The sequence below is a fragment of the Bos javanicus genome, chromosome 29, assembly GCF_032452875.1.
Source record: "Bos javanicus breed banteng chromosome 29, ARS-OSU_banteng_1.0, whole genome shotgun sequence".
Classification (NCBI taxonomy): Eukaryota; Metazoa; Chordata; class Mammalia; order Artiodactyla; family Bovidae; genus Bos; species Bos javanicus.
The window spans coordinates 41,320,440-41,338,054 of NC_083896.1; the positions used below are offsets into that span (position 1 = coordinate 41,320,440).

General features: G+C 47.6%; 1 protein-coding gene across 1 annotated transcript in view; it reads right to left on the reverse strand.

Annotated features, from left to right (window-relative positions):
- Positions 1-17,615, reverse strand: part of AHNAK (AHNAK nucleoprotein) — a 92,366-nt gene that overhangs the window by 37,771 nt on the left and 36,980 nt on the right. Inside the window, exon 5 of the mRNA XM_061406645.1 lies at positions 5,666-5,765. Coding sequence (XP_061262629.1) covers positions 5,666-5,765 — 100 coding nt within the window. The remainder of the gene's footprint in view (positions 1-5,665; positions 5,766-17,615) is intronic.

Here is a 17,615-nt window from a genome sequence, read left to right on the forward strand (position 1 = left end):
CTACAGACCTTTGCAACCACTTATATTTGGCCTCCAGTGAGATGGACAGTGAGATGCTGGGAGGTCAACAGGAAACATTACCTGATTGATGTCTTAAAAGTGTTAGTCGCTCAATCCTGTCTGTCTTTTTGCCACTGTAGCCTGCGCAGCTCCTCTGTCCATGAAGAATTTTCCAGGCAAGAATACTGGAGTGGGTTCCCATTTCCTTCTCCAGGGGATCTTCCTGACCCAGGGATCGAACCTACATCTCTTGCATAAGCAGGTGGATTCCTTACCACTGAGCCACCAGGGAAGCCTGATAATGACTTAAAAAGGTTGAACCAATTGTGCTCGTAAACAGACCACAGGGGGACCAAGATCAAAACAGGGAGAACAGTCAGGAAACCATTGTCCTGATACAGATGAGAGCCGTGGGGCCCTGGATCCAGGCAACAAAGGTGGGATGGAGAGAAGTGACTCAATTCTGGATACAGAAGATGGACCGAATGGGAACTGCTCATTGTCTAAACATGTAAAAGAATTCGAGAAGTCCAGGATGACACCAGAGCTTTAGCTGGAAGAATCTGAGTGTAGAGTTGACACTGATGGAGATAAAGTCCATGAGAGGGCCTGGGGCGGGGTGGAGGTGGGGGAGAAGGGAGGTCAAGAGAATTCTCCCTGCAGGTGTTCAAGCTCTTATCTTGATTTATAAAGTCAACTGTGCATAAAAGATGGACCATTATGAGCCTGCAATTTCACCACTGAGTATAACACCCAAAAGAACTAAAAGCAGGGACTTATACATATTAATACTTGTACACCAGTGTTCATGGCAGTGCTATTCACAACAGCCAAAAAGTGGAAACAGGGACTTCCCCCGCAGTCCAGTGGTTAAGACTCCGTGCTTCCAATGCAGCAAGCGCAGGTTCTGTCCCTGGTCAGGGAACTAAGATCCCACATGCTGTGGGAAGTGGCAAAAAAACAAAACAAAACTGGAAACAACTCAAATGTCCATTAACAGATGAACAGATAAATAAAATGTGACCTTACATACAATTCAGCCTTTAGAAGAAAGGAAATCCTGACCCATGCTACAACATGGATAGATCTTAAAGATATTCTGCTAAGTGGAGTAAGCCAGCCGCCAAAGGACAAATGTCGTATGATTCCATTGGTACGAGGAACCTAACGCAGTTAAATCCATAGAGACAGAAAACAGAATCATGGTTGCCAGGAACTGGAGAGAAGAAAGGGGAAGTTATTGTTTAATAGGTACAGAGCTTCTGTTTGGGAAGATGAAAATGTTCTGGGGACAGACAGCAGAGATGGTTGCACAATAAATGTGAATGCACTCATGCCACTGAACTGTACACCTAAAGATGGTTGAAACAGTAAATTTTAGGCATGTTTTATAATTTAAAAAAAACAGATGGCAATCTCACAGGTTAGTCCACTGGCAAGGGCTCTAGAAGGCGTTAGAGATCTATAAATTAAAAAAAAAAAAAAATCAAATCATCCTAGAGTTTCCCTATGGTTCCTGTACCCAATCCACCAAGAGGGCTTCAGAATAGGAAGAAGGAGAGCACTGGGGGAGGGGAAGAGACGCAATAGTAGCCCATTCCAGGCACAGAGAACAATGCGGAACAGGTATGACTGGGGATTTCCTGGTGGTTCAGTGGTTAGAGCTCAGGGCTCTCACTGCCAGTTTCCATTCCGGGTCGGGGAAGTAAGATCCTATGAACCTTGTGGTGCAGACGGAAAAAAAAAGAGAGAGAGAAAGGACTGGAATCAGATGGTCAGAGATACAAAGTGAGCAAAGAGGATTGACAATGGGCTCAGAGATGCTGTGGGCCACCAGAGGTGGGGACACGTGGTTACAGCTTTGGTGACCCAGAGAAAGTCATGGTGCTTAATGTCCCCTGAGAAGCTGATACAAGGGCATAATTATACAAAAGCTCACATTACCGAGTACCTACTGTGTCTAAGCCCTGCACAGCTACTAACTGGCTTAATCCTCACAACCACCACTCAAGGGAAATACTCAAATCATCCTGGTTTCACAAATGGGGAAACTACAACTCACCCCCATTAGAAGATTAGAGTATCAGAAAAAGGAGTCAAACCCAAGCAGCCCAAGAGTTCCAGAGTGGAGCTCTTAACCACTAGGCTACCCAGCTCTCAATGCCAGACAGTGTGACATGCAGCACGGCGACTTTGGGAGCTGACATTTACAGATTGCACTTTCCAGCAGTTCATCTTCCAAAACCCTCTTAAGCATTTAAAACACCATGGGGCCAGATGTCTCCATCCAAAAGCCCCACTGGTGTGAACTCCACAGCCTTATCTCCAAGTCCAGCCATGGCTCTCAGATCAGACACACTGATTTTCTGTTTATTTACAAAAAGAGACTTTATGGCAAGAATGGACGGCAGCGTTGCCGTGAGAAAGCCAGCCCCGAGCTCTGTTGTGTGTTTAACTATGAAGGAATACGGCAGAATTCTCTTGAGAAGCTGATGCAGAGAAAGCCGGAGGCCAATGGCAGGGGCAGGAAAGGTTTGTTTCTGATGAAGTCATGTTTACACAAAACCCCGACTTCAAAGTCCATGCAAGCAGGTTTCAAAGGAAACATTTGTGACCAGGGAAAAGCCTCTGACCTGGCTGATAGAGGAGTGCCTGGCAAGGATAACTGTAATCTTTCTCCCGTCATTTAAAGCAAAGCCTGTGAAGATGAAAAACCACAGCAAGTTCTTCTAAGCTCCGCAGACTTTACATGAATCCCTGTGCCTGGCTGCATTAATTCTACCTCTTTCCATGCTGGCTGTTGATAAATACTCACTGAATGAATACATGTGATGGATGCATCTGGTGTATAACAAATCCTTTAGGGAAAGGGGTCAAGTCTCCATCATCTTTAAATCTCGAGACACTTAATAAATGTCAAGGTACATCATACCAGAAAAAAATACTGTGCTGAAAATGCAAACCCTAAGAGGCTAGAAGCTGCTCCCAAGAAAACAAGAGAGGAGTACAGAGCCACGTGAGTGCTGGGAAGCCAGCCAGAAGCTCCTGCCATCATCTCTCTGACGTGCCAGGCATGCTGTCCTGGGGACCTTCCTAGGTCCTCAGGGGATGTGAAGTCTGGCAGAAGCCCAGTACTGTTGGAGCTGCAACAGGGGTGCTTGGCACTACGGGAGAGCACACAGGAGGAGCACAGAGCCCAGACCCGGAGGCTCAGGGGTGTCTGGGGTGGTGACTCGAAGGCCCAGAGAAACAGAGGGCAGAAGGAGTGTGGAGGAGCATTGTGAAGATAGGAGCAGGGACCAGCATCATGAACCTGGGTACCAGTAAGCGCTTGGGTATGGCTGGGATGAAAGTACAAGGCGGGATGATGAGATGGAAGCAGGTCATGGCAGCCTTGGGTGCTAAGTCAAGGACATGAATTTCACCCTGAAAGTCAAGAGGAGCCTCTGAAGAATTTTAAGGAGGGGAGAAACATGATCTGATTTTTATTTTAGACTGGCCTCTACTTAAAGCCCACTCCATTCTTTGGAAGGAAAGGTTTAAGACTGCAAACCAATTAGGAGACAATTGCAGTAAATAATGAAAGTTTAAGATGTTGGGGATATTAAGGAGTGGCAGGGGTGACTGTTGTGGTAAGCAGAAGGTTACAGAGCTGATCAGAGGCAAAAAAAAAACTCAACGGGGGTCTGAGTTTTCTTTCTGAGGGGAGGCAGAGCTGGGTCCAGTGCTGGAAAGCAGGTTTAAGTATCAGCAGCCCCAAGAGGTTGTCCAGAGAGTCCCCAGCAAGAAAAATGAAGAGCTCAGGCAAGAAATTCTGCCATTTGTGAGGTTATGGGAAAAGAGGAGGCCATAAGGGGCCTGGGAAAGGAGGACGAAGTGGTCCTAACCATGCAGGCAGAAGAAAAATCACTAGAGAATTCCCTGGCCATCCAGTGGTTAAGACTCAGGACTTTCACTGCTGGGACCCGGGTTCGATCCCTAGCCAGGGAACTTTGTTGTTTAATCGCTAAGTCATGTCCAGCTCTTTGCGACTCCATGGACTGTAGCCTGCCGGGCTCCTCTGTCCGTGAGATTTCCCAGGCAAGAATACTGGAGTGGGTTGCCGTTTCCTCCTCCAGGGGATCTTCCTGACCCAGGGATGAAATCCACATTTCCTGCATTGCAGGAAGATTCTTTACCACTGAGCCACCAGGGAAGCCCTAAGAGCTCACAAAAAAGAGACAGAAATCACGAAGCCAAGGCAGGAGGGGGCTTCCAGCAGGGAGAAAGCACAGCACCAAGTGCCCTGAGACCACCCTGGGCAGAATGAAGGATGAGCGAGAACAGCTCTGGGTGGAGACGGAGGAAGCCCCATGGCAGGGGCAGAGGTGATAGGAAAAGTAGGTGACCTTTTCAAACAGCTTGGTGCTACAGGGACAATACCACGGTAAGGGGGGAGGGGCTGAGGGAGGGTTTCTTCACGCGGGGAGGGGAGCGTGCGTATTTATTGGGAGATGCCAGGATAGAGGTGGGTGCCAGGGAGAGTAGGGGTGACTGAAAGAGGTGAGGGAAGGGGAAGCACGGAACCCCTGGAGGGATTAGCCTCAGGAAGCAAGGCTAATTCGCGGAGGGAGGTGGGGGGGCTGTCCATGGGACAAAGGGACAGGAAACCCCAGTTTCCCAGGGATAGGCTGTGACTTATCTGCTCCAGCTGGTGGTGAAACGTGAGATGCAGACTGGGCAAAGATTTCTTGCCATTTCAAGAGAAGCTAGGCTGTTCCTTTTGAATGCATTCCCGATTTTCTGGAAATCTGATTTTTCAAGTGTTTGCAACCACCTCAAGTACAGTAAGCCCAAGACCTGACTGCAGCCCAAATTAAGTCCCCTGCAAGCAGGATTTCCTTTTCCCATGGTTACTTCTTCCTCTCATCTCGCCCTTCATGTGGGCGTCTCCCCTCTGGAGAAGGCATTTCCTTTACAGGATCCAAAAGCCTTTTTCCTAGACTCTAGTAGATCTCCACCAGTATATTCTAACCCTGAAGTTCTAAGTCTCAGGTATCTGCTCCACTCTGAACTCCAAGTTCAACAGATACTGTCCTGTGTGTTAGTCACTCAGTCATGCCAACTCCACAACCCCATGGACTGTAACCCACCGGGCTACTCTGTCCGCGAAATTCTCCAGGCAAGAATCCTGGAGTGGGTTGCCATTTCCTTCTCCAGGGTATCTTCCCAACCCAAGGATCAAACCTGGGTGTCCCGCATTGCAGGTGGATTCTTTATCGTCTGAGCCACCAGGGACACCCAGATACTGTCCTATAACCGTGTAAACATTCCATATATACCACGAGTGTTAACAGCTCTAGGTATCAAGAAACCCTGAGACTCCTGTGGAAGGAGTCAATTATTCCTCCAGAGTGAGTGCATTTTCCATTGACTTTTCAAACAGCTGAAAGGTGAAAGAGGAGGACTTAAGTATCAAGAAACCCTGAGACGCCTGTGGAATTTCTAGGTCCTGGAGAGGGAGGGGCGGGGTCCCTGGTGTTCTGAACCAGCTCTCTGCTGAGTGATTTCTGGTCCAGGAAGGCTTGGTCACCTGTGGAGGCTCCCATGAGCCTCATGTCTGGATGGAGGCATCATTATTACGATTCAAGTCATCGTTCTTTCAGTCCCCGTGACCTTCTCTCACCTGTGTTTGGGGTGGAGACTGACTCTGCCTGGGCCTGGCTGGTGGCTTCCTCGGGTTTATTCTGCTCTGTGCGTTCCAGGACTGATGGCTGTGGTGGGTTCTAACAACAAGGACAAGGGTTGTTACCAGTCGCACATCAAATCATCCAACCAGTTAATGTTCCTCAAATGCGTACTATATTTAAAAAAAAAAAAAAGGTCTTCCCTGGTGGTCCAGTGGCTGAGAATCCGCCTGCCAATGCAGGGGACACAGGTTGGATCCCTGGCCCGGGAAGATCCCACATGCCATGGGGCAGATAAGCCCAGGCACCACAACTGCTGTGCCCACGTACCACACCTGCTGAAGCCCACACGCCCTTGAACCTGTGCTCCAAAACAAGAGAAACCACCGCAATGAGAAGCCCACACACCGCAACGAAGAGCAGTCCCCACTCACCACAACTGGAGAGAGCCCGCATGCAGCAGTGAAGACCCAGCGCAGTCAAAAATAAAAACAATAATAAAGTAAATAAAAATTTTTCAAAAATAATAATGCATAAATAAAACCAGGGGCCCACTTTTATATCCCACCGCATCCCAGTCTAGCCCACCCCTTGCTTGGAAGCTCTGTCTGTAGAAGAGATAACAGGATCTTAAGAAGGGAGCTGGCATCAGCTGAAAGACATCCTCTGTTTAAGTCCAGTGACCCTGAAATAATGGGGATGGACAATGCCATTTCACGGGCCTCAGTGCAGCAGACCCAGTCTCTGTCCTCAAGGATTTGGCAGTGGCAAAAGAAAAGAGATAAGGTGCAATTCAACACTGAGGAACAAGATGCTGTCAAGTGAAGAATGTGTAGAAAGGAAGGTGTGAGTTACTGTCCAGTGTGTATCTTTTCTCTGTACCACGCTGACTGGGCACCATGGGGCAGGAGGGCTAACCAGTGGACTGGATTCCATGAAGAGTCCCTGAAATCTACGTGGTAGATCTCCAATGCAGGGGTCCCAGCATCTCGAAGTAGGGGTCCTATCAGGACAGAAAGTCTATATGAGTGCAGGATTCCCTGGCCAATGTCAGAATCCTGTCCTGCAGCAACATGGAAATCGGTGTGTGGAGAACACAGTTAACATCAATAGCTTCCATGGGCTGTTTTTTTTCATGTATTCGCTCTTTCAGGTAAATGACACAGTAAGTCCCCTACATACAAACGAGTTCCTTTCCAAGAACACACTCACAAGTCCAACAAAGTTAGCCTAGGTACCCAACTAACACAAATGGCTATATAGTACCGGACTGTAATAGGTTTATAATACTTTTCACACAAATAATATATTTAAAAAAAAACACAAAAATAAAAGTTTTAATCTTACAGTAAAGTACCTTGAAGAGTACAGTACTGCAGGATAATAGCTAGCATACAGGGGCTGGCATCGAGTGAACAGGCAAGAAGAGTTACTGACTGGAGGAGGGAGAGGACGTAGGAGATGGTAGAGCTGAAGGATCGTCAACAGGAGGCGGCGAGCACACTGGAGTCTTTGAAAGTTCGCAGCTTGAAGGTTTCTACGTAGAGGACTCACTGTACTTGCATTTCTTTAACAACCAGTGGCATGAAAACTGAGACAGAGACCTCAAGTAAGTTGCCCATGATCGCACAGCTGGGAAGTTGTAGAGCTGGGATTTGAAACCAGGCCGTGTGTTTCATGAACCTACACTTAAAACCATCAAACCATCCACTCACGTTTTGCAGCAAATATTAGAAAATATGAAAGGGAAAAAAAAAAGTCCAAGGCAAAGTTACCAAGATCTCCAAAAGAAGAAGTTATCCTGAAATATGGTCCTAAGCTAATTACATAGATTGTACTGCTGTGTCCTGTTGGCAAACTCGTAGCCAAAACTAGAGTGCTTTAGAAATAACAGAATAATATTACCATTAATAAACCATCAAAAAAAGATTCTGTAGCAGTTGGACTGGATAAAGGGGTAAAAGACAAATTTGTTTTCAACTGACTTTAGGAAAAGAAATAATCAAATCACCCAGCAATGAATTTCTGATACAAATAGGAAATTAATCTGAAACCATCAAAACAAGTCACACTGCCTTAAAATCCTATGTTCTCTCTAACAACTGTAAACCTTGGGCAGAAACCATTATTAAATTCAGCCGTACTAAGTGGTGAGTCCAATTCAATCCCCAGAGATAAATATTAAGGCACTAAATGATTTTAAGCTGTATCGTGTTAGTAACAGAGAACCAAGCCCAGAGAAAACTTTCAGGGAGAAAAATCCTTTCATAGCCACCATTTCAGCATTTTCCTGAATACAGATGAGGAGGAAAATAGAAGAAAGAACCCAAGATGTTGAGGTGGGCACAGGGAAGAATCATGAAATTAAATGGTGTAAAATTGTAAATGCTCTTAAAGTTTTTCCTTTTAAAAGGAACTCCTTGGGACCTCCCTCGTGGTCCTTTGGTTAAGACTCCACACTTCCACTGCAGGGGACACTGAGTTTGATCCCTGGTCAGGGAACTAAGACCCTGTATGTTTCATGGCATGGCCAAAAAAAATTTTTTAATAATAAATAAAAGGGAATCCTCTGTGGAAAACATTGGACTAGGTGACCTGTGAGCTTGGGAAAGACTAAGACAAGGTCCAGCCAGTGATACAGCTTCTGATGTACCAGAAGATAGGCCTGATATCATCTAGGCCAAGCAAGGGACAGACTAACGACTTCTGCTGACGTGTCCGGCACTAATCAAAGGAGAAACTTGGGAGGCAGGCTCAGAGAATGCACTGCTGTGTCAGACCGGACAATCAGCCTCGTCATTCCAGGACATGACCACTGTGTGGCAGGAAAGGACATGGAGGAAGGGCAGCCTGTGACCAAAGAACTCGCTGGAGCCACTCCAGAGAAGAGAGGATATGCGATGCGGGGGAGGGGAGCCATTCCACAGGGGGCCTCCAAGACCCCAGATGCTGGTTTTTTTTACGTGGATAAGACAGTAGAGAACTGTGTGGAGAAAACTGATACATAACTATCTTCCCAAGCAAAAGAGTAGAGACCTCCTTACTCACTCAGTGTAAAATAGAAACCAAGCACACAGTGGTTAAATGGTGCTATTACTATACATGTGATTATGTTACTAACGTGAATCACTCACAACTTCCTGGCCAAGAAGACCGAACTGAAATTTTTATTCTAACAATGAGATCATGGTTTTTTGACCAACAGATTGGTGAAAAACAACAGAGCTCAATAAAAATCAATAAGGATATACAGAAAGCATGGGCTTTCATACCCAGAATGTACAAGAATACAAGTCTTTTGGGAGGGTGATTGGGAGCAGCTATTAAAATGCTACATGCAGTGCTCCTTTGCCCAGCAATTTCACCGCTAGGTAGTCAAGTAAAATCCTTCTATGTGTGCTCAAAATGGCACGTGCCTGGCTGTTTGTAGATGTGGGAAATAACGTGCAATATACAGGACTTCATTTGGGCCACACAATAATTCACAACAGTGAAGGAGAATGATACCGATCTGTCTCTACCTACACAGAACATCTCCAAAACATCTCGTTAAGGCAGAAAAAAAACATATTGCAAGATAATATGGTACGGTCTTATTTATGATTTCTTTTAACTCACCAAACTGTAAACATCTGGATTATTGAATAGATATGTCAAAAAACTTCAAGCAATGTCTGCAAGGGAGGCACGCCAAGGTGATGACAGTGGTCAGCACTACAAAGGACTGTGCAAATGGGTTTGAGACAAGGAGAACATCCCTTGTTTAAGATTTTTGCAAAAATTAATTGCTACACAGCATAATTAAAAATTAAATCTTTGGAAATGTTAGCTTTAAAAATGTCTACCTGCCCACCCAAGTGTCCATCAGCATTGGGAGGGTGATTATTCCAAGAAGAGGAGGGTCATTCAACAGATATTTATTGAGTATCTGCTACAGGGCTAGGCACTGTTCTTCTAGACTCTGGGGAATCTTCAAAATATCTGACTTCAGGGGACTTTCCTGGTGGTTCAGTGGTCCCCTTCCAATGCATGGGACATGGGTTCAACCCCTAGTCAGGGAACTAAGATCCCACATGCCACAGGGTAACTAAACCTGTGGCAATCACAAGAGAAGTCCATGCATTGCAACAAAGACCCAGTGCAGTGGCTAACATATATATTAGTTATATATATATATATATGCCTTCATGAAATTTACATTATAGAGGAGTTTATGGCATCATCTTCTTTGTCGACGGCAGACGGGTCTCTGGGAGAGAGGCAGGGGTTGATAAAATATGCCCAAGTCAGGGTCAGCCCTTTGAGGCCAGGGAAAGAGGAAAAGCTGTCTGCAGTTGGTCAGCTGCAATGCCACCACCCAGGCCTCATGGAGGGATTGAGAGCAACCTACAGAGGGAAGAAAGGGGACAGCCAAGTCTGGTCTGACTTAGGAGCTCCTGGGTGCTCAAGGCCACCAAGGAGAGTTCCCTTCCTGCCTGCACAGGGCCACTTAAGAATGACAATGGCTGAGAGCCAGCAGGAAGAGGGACAGAGAGACAGACAGGAAGAGGACAGTGAGTGGAAGAAAATGAGATTAGAGAGGAGAGCTCGCGGAGGAGCTGCCGGTGCTCTACCTTGGCCAAAAGCGGGGAGACCATCTCTCCCTTCGTGTGTCATCTGTCGCCAGAGCAAGACCCAGCAGCCCCAACCGTGCAGGAGCCATGAGAGAACCTGCCGGTCCCCAGCATCCTCGCTTCCCCTCCCTCCACTCCTCTGTCCCCACCCCAGGCCACCTGGCTTCCCTTTGTTTCCTGTTTAAGCTGAATGGTATAGGGAACAGGATAGGTGAAGTGACTCCAGAGAGACCCAACATGAAAAAGCAGAACTGAGATTAAGCTTAACGGAGTCATCATTTTGCAGTATATACATAAATCAAATCGTTATTTCGTACACTTAAAACTAACACAACATTATATGCTGATCACATCTCAATAAAGCTGGAAAAAGTAAAAACGGAACTGAATTTGTGGTTTGTGCAATAGATTGTGCTGTGCTTGGTCGCCCAGTGGTGTCTGATTCTTTGCGACCTCATGGACTGTGCCAGGCTCCTCTGTCCATGGGGACTCTCCAGGCAAGAATACTGGAGTGGGTTGCCATGCCTTCCTCCAGGGGTTCTTCCCAACCCACGGATCAAACCCAGGTCTCTTGCATTTCAGGCAGATTCTTTACCAGCTGAGCCTATGCAAGAGATTAAATATACAGTTTAAGGGGAAAGAGTTAAGGAAAGTTAAGGGGAAAGGGGAAAGTTTAAGGGAATCCTATATCCCAGAACAACCCGTATTCACAGAAGGATGGCAAGGAGGGGGCCCCACGATGCAAACAAAGGAATGACTCAGTAATAGTGAAATGGCAGACATCCTTGACGAGCCAGCAAGAGAGAGATTTCAGGTTCTGGCAGCCTCTCCTGAGGCCTTCAAATCATCCCTCCGAGGCCCCAGGTTGCCCCACCTGAACCCGGCCCAGCCAGCTTCCTGCGATACGAATTCACACGGGTCCTGGGAGAGGGAGGTCGTGTGATTGGCCTGGAGAGTCACGTGTGCTAGTGAAGACCGGCTCTGCTAACGATCAGGGATAGGTCTGAACCTGTTCTTCCCAAACCTACGTGCTGTCCCTCAGAGAGCCGGACAGGGAGACGCACAGGGCGGGTTGAGCAGCTTTGCGGAGTTCTGAAGATCCTAGTGGGTTTAAAACTGCCATGCCCAGTTGACCAAACTGGATCTCAAGTAAACAACCACCTCCACTTCATTTCTTTTCCACTTTGAACTCAGAGAATAAACCGGGAGTTTCCTGACCCACCACTTCACATAGCAAATAATCCTTTCAGTAGAGAATGGATAAACAACAAAGTCCTACTGTATAGCACAGGGCACTATACTCAATATCCTATGATAAACCATTAGGAGAAAGAATGTATCGGAATCATTTTGCTATACAGCAGAAATTAACACAACATTCTTAATCAACTAAATTTGAACAAATTTCTTTTTTAATTTTTAAAGTAATAATCTTTTCTTCCCACCCTCAGCTGAGAAGTCCTTCCCAGCTCACAACCCTGCTCTGTGGACAAGGAATCAGCACAGGGCACCTGGGTCAATGGCCGTTTGCACAGATCTGCACGGGGCTGACACAGGGTCTCTCTCTTAGCAATTGGAGGTGGACATTACTCAAACACACAACACTGTTTTAAAATACACAATTCCCTACCACTTCCCCAGGAAATATCTGATCTCGAGGCCTCCAGATCTTCTTTTTCAGATCTACTTCTAGAAGGACTTTGCCCAAACCTGAGAAAGAAAAACACATTTGCCAAACGCCAGTCTCGCTGTCCTCAAAGAAGTCTTAGAAACAAACACCCAAAAGGCGTGGATGTCACCAAACATGCGCCCCTGCTCACATGTCACTACTTCACGGCCAAGTGCCTCCTAGCAAAATACACAAGGGCTTTGTCTCAATCTGCAACGGTCTGCACTGGCATCGGAGCCACTGTCACTGTGTCTGTCCGGCTCAAAAAGAGTGGGAGCTGGTGGAGGGTGGCAGTGAGCTGCCACGGAGAGAGGGTCGGCCCCGCAACAAACACCACTTGTTTCAGGGGGCAGACACTACTCTGCACATCCTGCTGGGGTTTCTGGTCGCAGATCTCACTAGGAAGGAAGGGATGAGGGAGGAAAACGAAGGTGCTTTCTTTGTATTACTCCCTTAATAAAACAAATCGGTCGGGGCATCAGAATCTCATCCAAAAGATGTATTTTTTTTAATTAATAAAAACAAAGTAATCAATTGAGAACAGAACAGTCAAATGTCATACTTCCCAGTCTTAAGTGACATTTCAGATACCAGTCACAGGTACTGGACCAAACTGATCAGATTTGGGGAGTCCTCTCCTCCTCATTACCCCAGCTTTCTCCCCCTCCGCCTTCCTCAACTGCAATTCTTGGTCATTAAGTACCTGTTGTGGGAACTTCCCTGGCAGTCCAGTGGTTAAGACTCTGCGCGATTCCATTGCTTCCACTGCTTCCACTGCAGGGGACATGGGTTCAATCCCCGGTCAGAGAACTAAGATCCTACATGCCATGCGGTGCGGCCAAAAAAAAAATCTCTGGACTTCCCTGGTGGCGCAGTGGACAAGAATCTGCCTGCCAATGCAGGGACATGGGTTTGATCCCTGGTCTGGGAGGATTCCATCTGCCTCAGAGCAACTAAGCCTGAGTGCCACAACTACTGAGCCAGCGTGTTGCAGCTACTGAAGGCTGGGCATTCTACAACCTGTATTCCACAACAAGAGAAGCCACTGCAATGAGAAGCCCATGCACCACAACGAAGAGGAGCCTGCACTCACTGCAACTAGAGAAAGCCTGAGTGCAGCAATGGAGACCCTGTGCAGCCAACAGTTAAATAAAGATTTTTTTTAAATCTCTGCTATAATTCTGGTGAGGGCCGTCTCCAACCCACCCCTGACTCACCTTTGTCTCCTCTGAAACCCCCACAGATCTCTTCCCCACTCAGCATCCCTCTGAGGCTGCCACCCCACAGGTTAGATCAGCTCTTCACCGTTTCACTCTAATTCTAAAAAAAAAATTTAATTGAAGTATAGTTGACTTATAACATGTTAGTTTCAGATGTATAGCTAAGTGATTTAGTTTTATATATATATATATATATATACATATATACATATTTCAGATTCTTTTACATTATAGTTTATTACAAGGTTGACTCTCCAAGCTTTTGCTCTATCTCCTTTTCCACCCCTAACAAGGCCGTCCTGCACACTGGAAAAGTGTGGATTTTGAAATCTGCTGACTTTCCCTCCTTTACTGAAGTTAAGTCAGGTTCATCAATAGCTCCAGGAGAGCAGCTGATTTGTACAACTTGTGTAATAACCTATTAAGGAATCAGTTCTGGTGTTTGCTTCTTTTGTTTGCTTTTGGATTTTGTTTTGTTTGGTTTTGGTTGGTTGGTTTTCACCCAAAGTCTAAGCGAATGCCTTGGAGATCAAGGAACTACCAGTAATGGACAGAAGGAGAATAGGAGCCCATGTTGATAAGAGGAAGCGTGTTAAGTGATAAGATAGTGATAGAAGGACTAATGGTGTTTCTGCCACAAGTCACATAACACGTGCCTGGCATTGTGCTGGCGATATGATGGTGAACAAGCCAACCGCCTTCCTCCCTGGAGGAGCCTTTAGGTGCATCTCTGGCATCTTAAATTTGGGCCCCTTCAATTTCCCCTCTGAACCTTCAATGTTAATATCAGGAGGTGGCCAGACAAGCAACCAGTTACTGATGATCTAATACAAATTGTGCTGAGAACAGGAAAGTACAGAGCAACATGGGCACACAGACCATAGGAGGATGTGGGGTGGAGGGGCCTTTGTGTGTTCGGGGAAGAAGACTTCTAGGAGGAAATTCCCTAAGCTGAAACTCTGAAGCATTGAGGAAGAGAAGTCTGTTGAAAGCCAAGAGGTTAGAGCGAGCAGGAGATGAAAGAGCTGGGTGTGGCTGGAGAGGCCGGCCAGAGGCTGCCTCGGCTGACAATGACCAGAGTCAAAAATCGGGGAGCACTGGAGCACTCCCTGGGGCCTTGGGTGGAGCAGGAAAGGCTGAGCCACACCCGGAGCCCCCTCCAAGACCTTTTCTTCCCTGTGTGAACCCACATGCTGTCTCAATAAAGCATCCCTCACCAAACACCCGTGAACACAAAACAACCAAAGGGCCAATTCGAGTCAGAGCAAAGCGAATGGGAGACACGCCCCACTCCCCATGTTTTTTCCTGGACTTATTTTGGCCTCCAGAAAAGCCCTATCAAAGGTTCTCCGTGATCACATAACAAGAACAGGGCAAGCAGCCTTTGAGGAACACACAGAATCCAACGGTTTCCCCTTTAAAAAATGGAAAACACCAAAAGCGTGTGTGGGTCCAACGTGCAGTGAGGGCCATTTCCCCGGGTTGCTGGCAAGGTTTGGAATCACCATCCAGTGGCGAGAACTCTGTTAGTCCAAGGTGTTTATTTCCTTTTGATAAACAGTATGTGTAATTTCCCATTTTTAGGGACAATAATTACTTCAAACAAAGGGCAGTTCCCAAAAACAGTATTTAGAGGGACTGGTTCTCCTCCATAAGAGGATTGCAGCACAATTTTTTTTTTTTTTAATTAAAAGAAGCAATAAATTTTTAAAGCCCTTAGCTAAAAGCATTCGTCTCTTAGATACTATTCAAGAAACAAGTAACTTTTGGAATACGGAAGTGTTAGAATAGAGGAAGAGAAGCAGAAAGCCACCTCCTCCCCTCCAGTCCTCCTGGACCACCAGCTCTAACCCCAGCCATACATGGCACTGGCAGTACTCACCTGGCACACCTCCCTCCTGCAGCTAAATTCCTAGAATTTATTTTCTAGGAATTTAGACAATCCACAGCGGCTGCCTCCACACTCTCACTTGACCTCCCTAATCTGCCTGAAGGGCCCACTTGAAATTCAAGTTGTAAGTGAACTTGCACTCTTACAAGCAGAAAAGGCCCCTGGCATTATCCTCTCCTCCCTGCTCACATTCCAGCCCTCCCCACTGCGTGCCCACTAAGTCAGAGATTGGAGGCCAGCATCCAGCCCTGTGCCCTGGAGGAGACCACACTCCCAGATAAAACCCACTGGGCACTGGCTGGAAAGCCAGAGGTAGTCAAAAGCCTTCTCCCTCACCTGGATTGGAGTGGGGCACCTTAAGACAAGCAGGGGATGGGAATCCCTGGTGGTCCAGTGGTTAAACACAGTGAATGCAACCATAAAACTAAAAGACGCTTGCTCCCTGGAAGAAAAACCATGACAAACCTAGGAAGCATATTAAAAAGCAGAGACATCAATTAGCTGATACAGGTCCATATAATAAAAGCTATGGTTTTTCCAGGAGTCACATAAGGATGTGAGAGTTGGACCATAAAGAAGGCTGAGCAATGAAGAATTGATGCTTTCAAACTGTGGTGCTGGAGAAGACTCTTGAGAGTCCCTTGGACTGCAAGGAGATCAAACCAGTCAATTCTAAAGGAAATCAACCTTGAATTATTCATTGAAAGGACTGATGCTGAAGCTCCAATACTTTGGCCACTTGATGTGAAGAGCTGACTCACTGCAAAAGACCCTGATGCTGGGAAAGATTAAGGGCAGGAGGAGTAGGGGGGGGACAGAGGATAAGATAAGTTGGATGGCATCACCGACTCAACCAACATGAGTTTGAGCAGTCTCCAGGAGATAGTGAAGGACAGGAAAGCCTGGCATGCTGCGGTCCATGGGGTTGCAAAGAGTTGGACAGGACTGAGCAACTGAATAACAACAACCAGTGTTTAAGATTCTGAGCTTCCACTGGTCTGGGCCCCACAAGCCATGGGGTGTGGTCAAACAAAACAAAAAAGGCAGCAGGCAGGGGTCAAACTCCAGGTTACAGGCGAGAAGCCACGTCAGGCCCCTGGGGGAGAAAGTAAGGCGGGCACGCGGGCACCTACTGGCGTTGTTTGTGAGGCTTTGCTAAAAGGCTCTCCTCTCCCAAAATACTCAGAGCTGACCTGCCCAAAGGCCTGAAATAACCACCCAGACGGACCCACCCCTCAGGGCCCCAAAGTCCTCTTTTTACATGTAAATATCCCGAAGTATTAACATACAGGGCCCTGGTTCTCCGCAGCGCAGGAGTTTCTCAGAGCACAAAGCTGTCGATTGACTATGGGAAAAGCCTGTGTCCCCGCAAGGCTTCGGGCTTAGGGACCAACCAGGGAGAGGGGGCTAGCTCCTGCGGCCACGCCCTTCCTGGGAAGTGTTACTGGCCTCCAGCAGCTTTCCGAAGCCTCCCACCCCCTCACTTTCTTCCCCACCTCTTCCCTGCCAGCGGTGCCCCGCGCCCGACCCTCCTCATCCAAACCTAGGCTGGGGGCTCACAGCAGCCTAGAGGTGGCTAAAAATCTGCCTGGCAACAAGCAACGAGGACAGGATACAGCCTGGCGATTGGCTGCTCCGTCGAAGGGGGCGTGGCGTCACAGGCTCCCTAGAAACTGCCCTCCGCCCTCCTCTCGGGTGCCTCACTCCCTCGCTCCCTCTCATTTCTCCCGGACCGCGGGTCTCGGCGTGGTTCTCTCGCTCCTTGGACGCTAGCGGCCTCATGACTACATTATGGGGAGCTTAGGGGTGTCATCTAGTTTCTGGTTGGAGTGGAAGAACCTGACATTGCAAGGGTGCTGTTTTATTTAGGTCGTAAATTCATTTGAGGCGCTAGGAGGGACTTAGAGAGATGGGGAGCAGGGCTAAAATCCCCTCAAAGCCCTTTGGCACAGTCCCTGCTCCCTGTAAAGCCTCTCTTCTTTCCTTCCGTCACCACGCCCTGTCACGTTCCCAGCTGCTCATTCCAAACCTCCCCATTTTCCGCTCCCCTCTTCCTGGGGCTTCGCTTCACCCCTACTGGCTTCTCCCTCCCGGCCCCCACCGCCCGCCACGCCGCCCTATCCACCTCTATCCTCTCCCGGGCTCGCGCTTCTATTTCCCTTATAGATTGCTTTTTGCTTCCTTCTTCCCTCGGACCCCCATAGTCTCCACAGTAAAGAGCGAGTGGTCCAACCTCAAGGAGGCTCCAGTTCCTTCCCATTCCGTTTGGGTGGGGCGCCGGTGGTGGGTGGGTGGGACTGAGCAAGTCCTTAGCTCACTCCCATAACAGATGACCGTTAGCGAGTTCTCAGGCTGGGCTCCAGAGTCCTCTCAGCCTTGGAGCCTAGGAAGCTGGCAGGAAAAGGAATAAGGAAGGCTGTCCACTTTGGGAGCCACTATCCAGGTGGTGCAGTGGTAAAGAATCCGCCGGCCAATGCAGGGTTGGGAAGATCCCCTGGAGTGGGAAATGGCAACCCACTCCAGTATTCTTGCCTGGAAAATCCCATGGACAAAGGA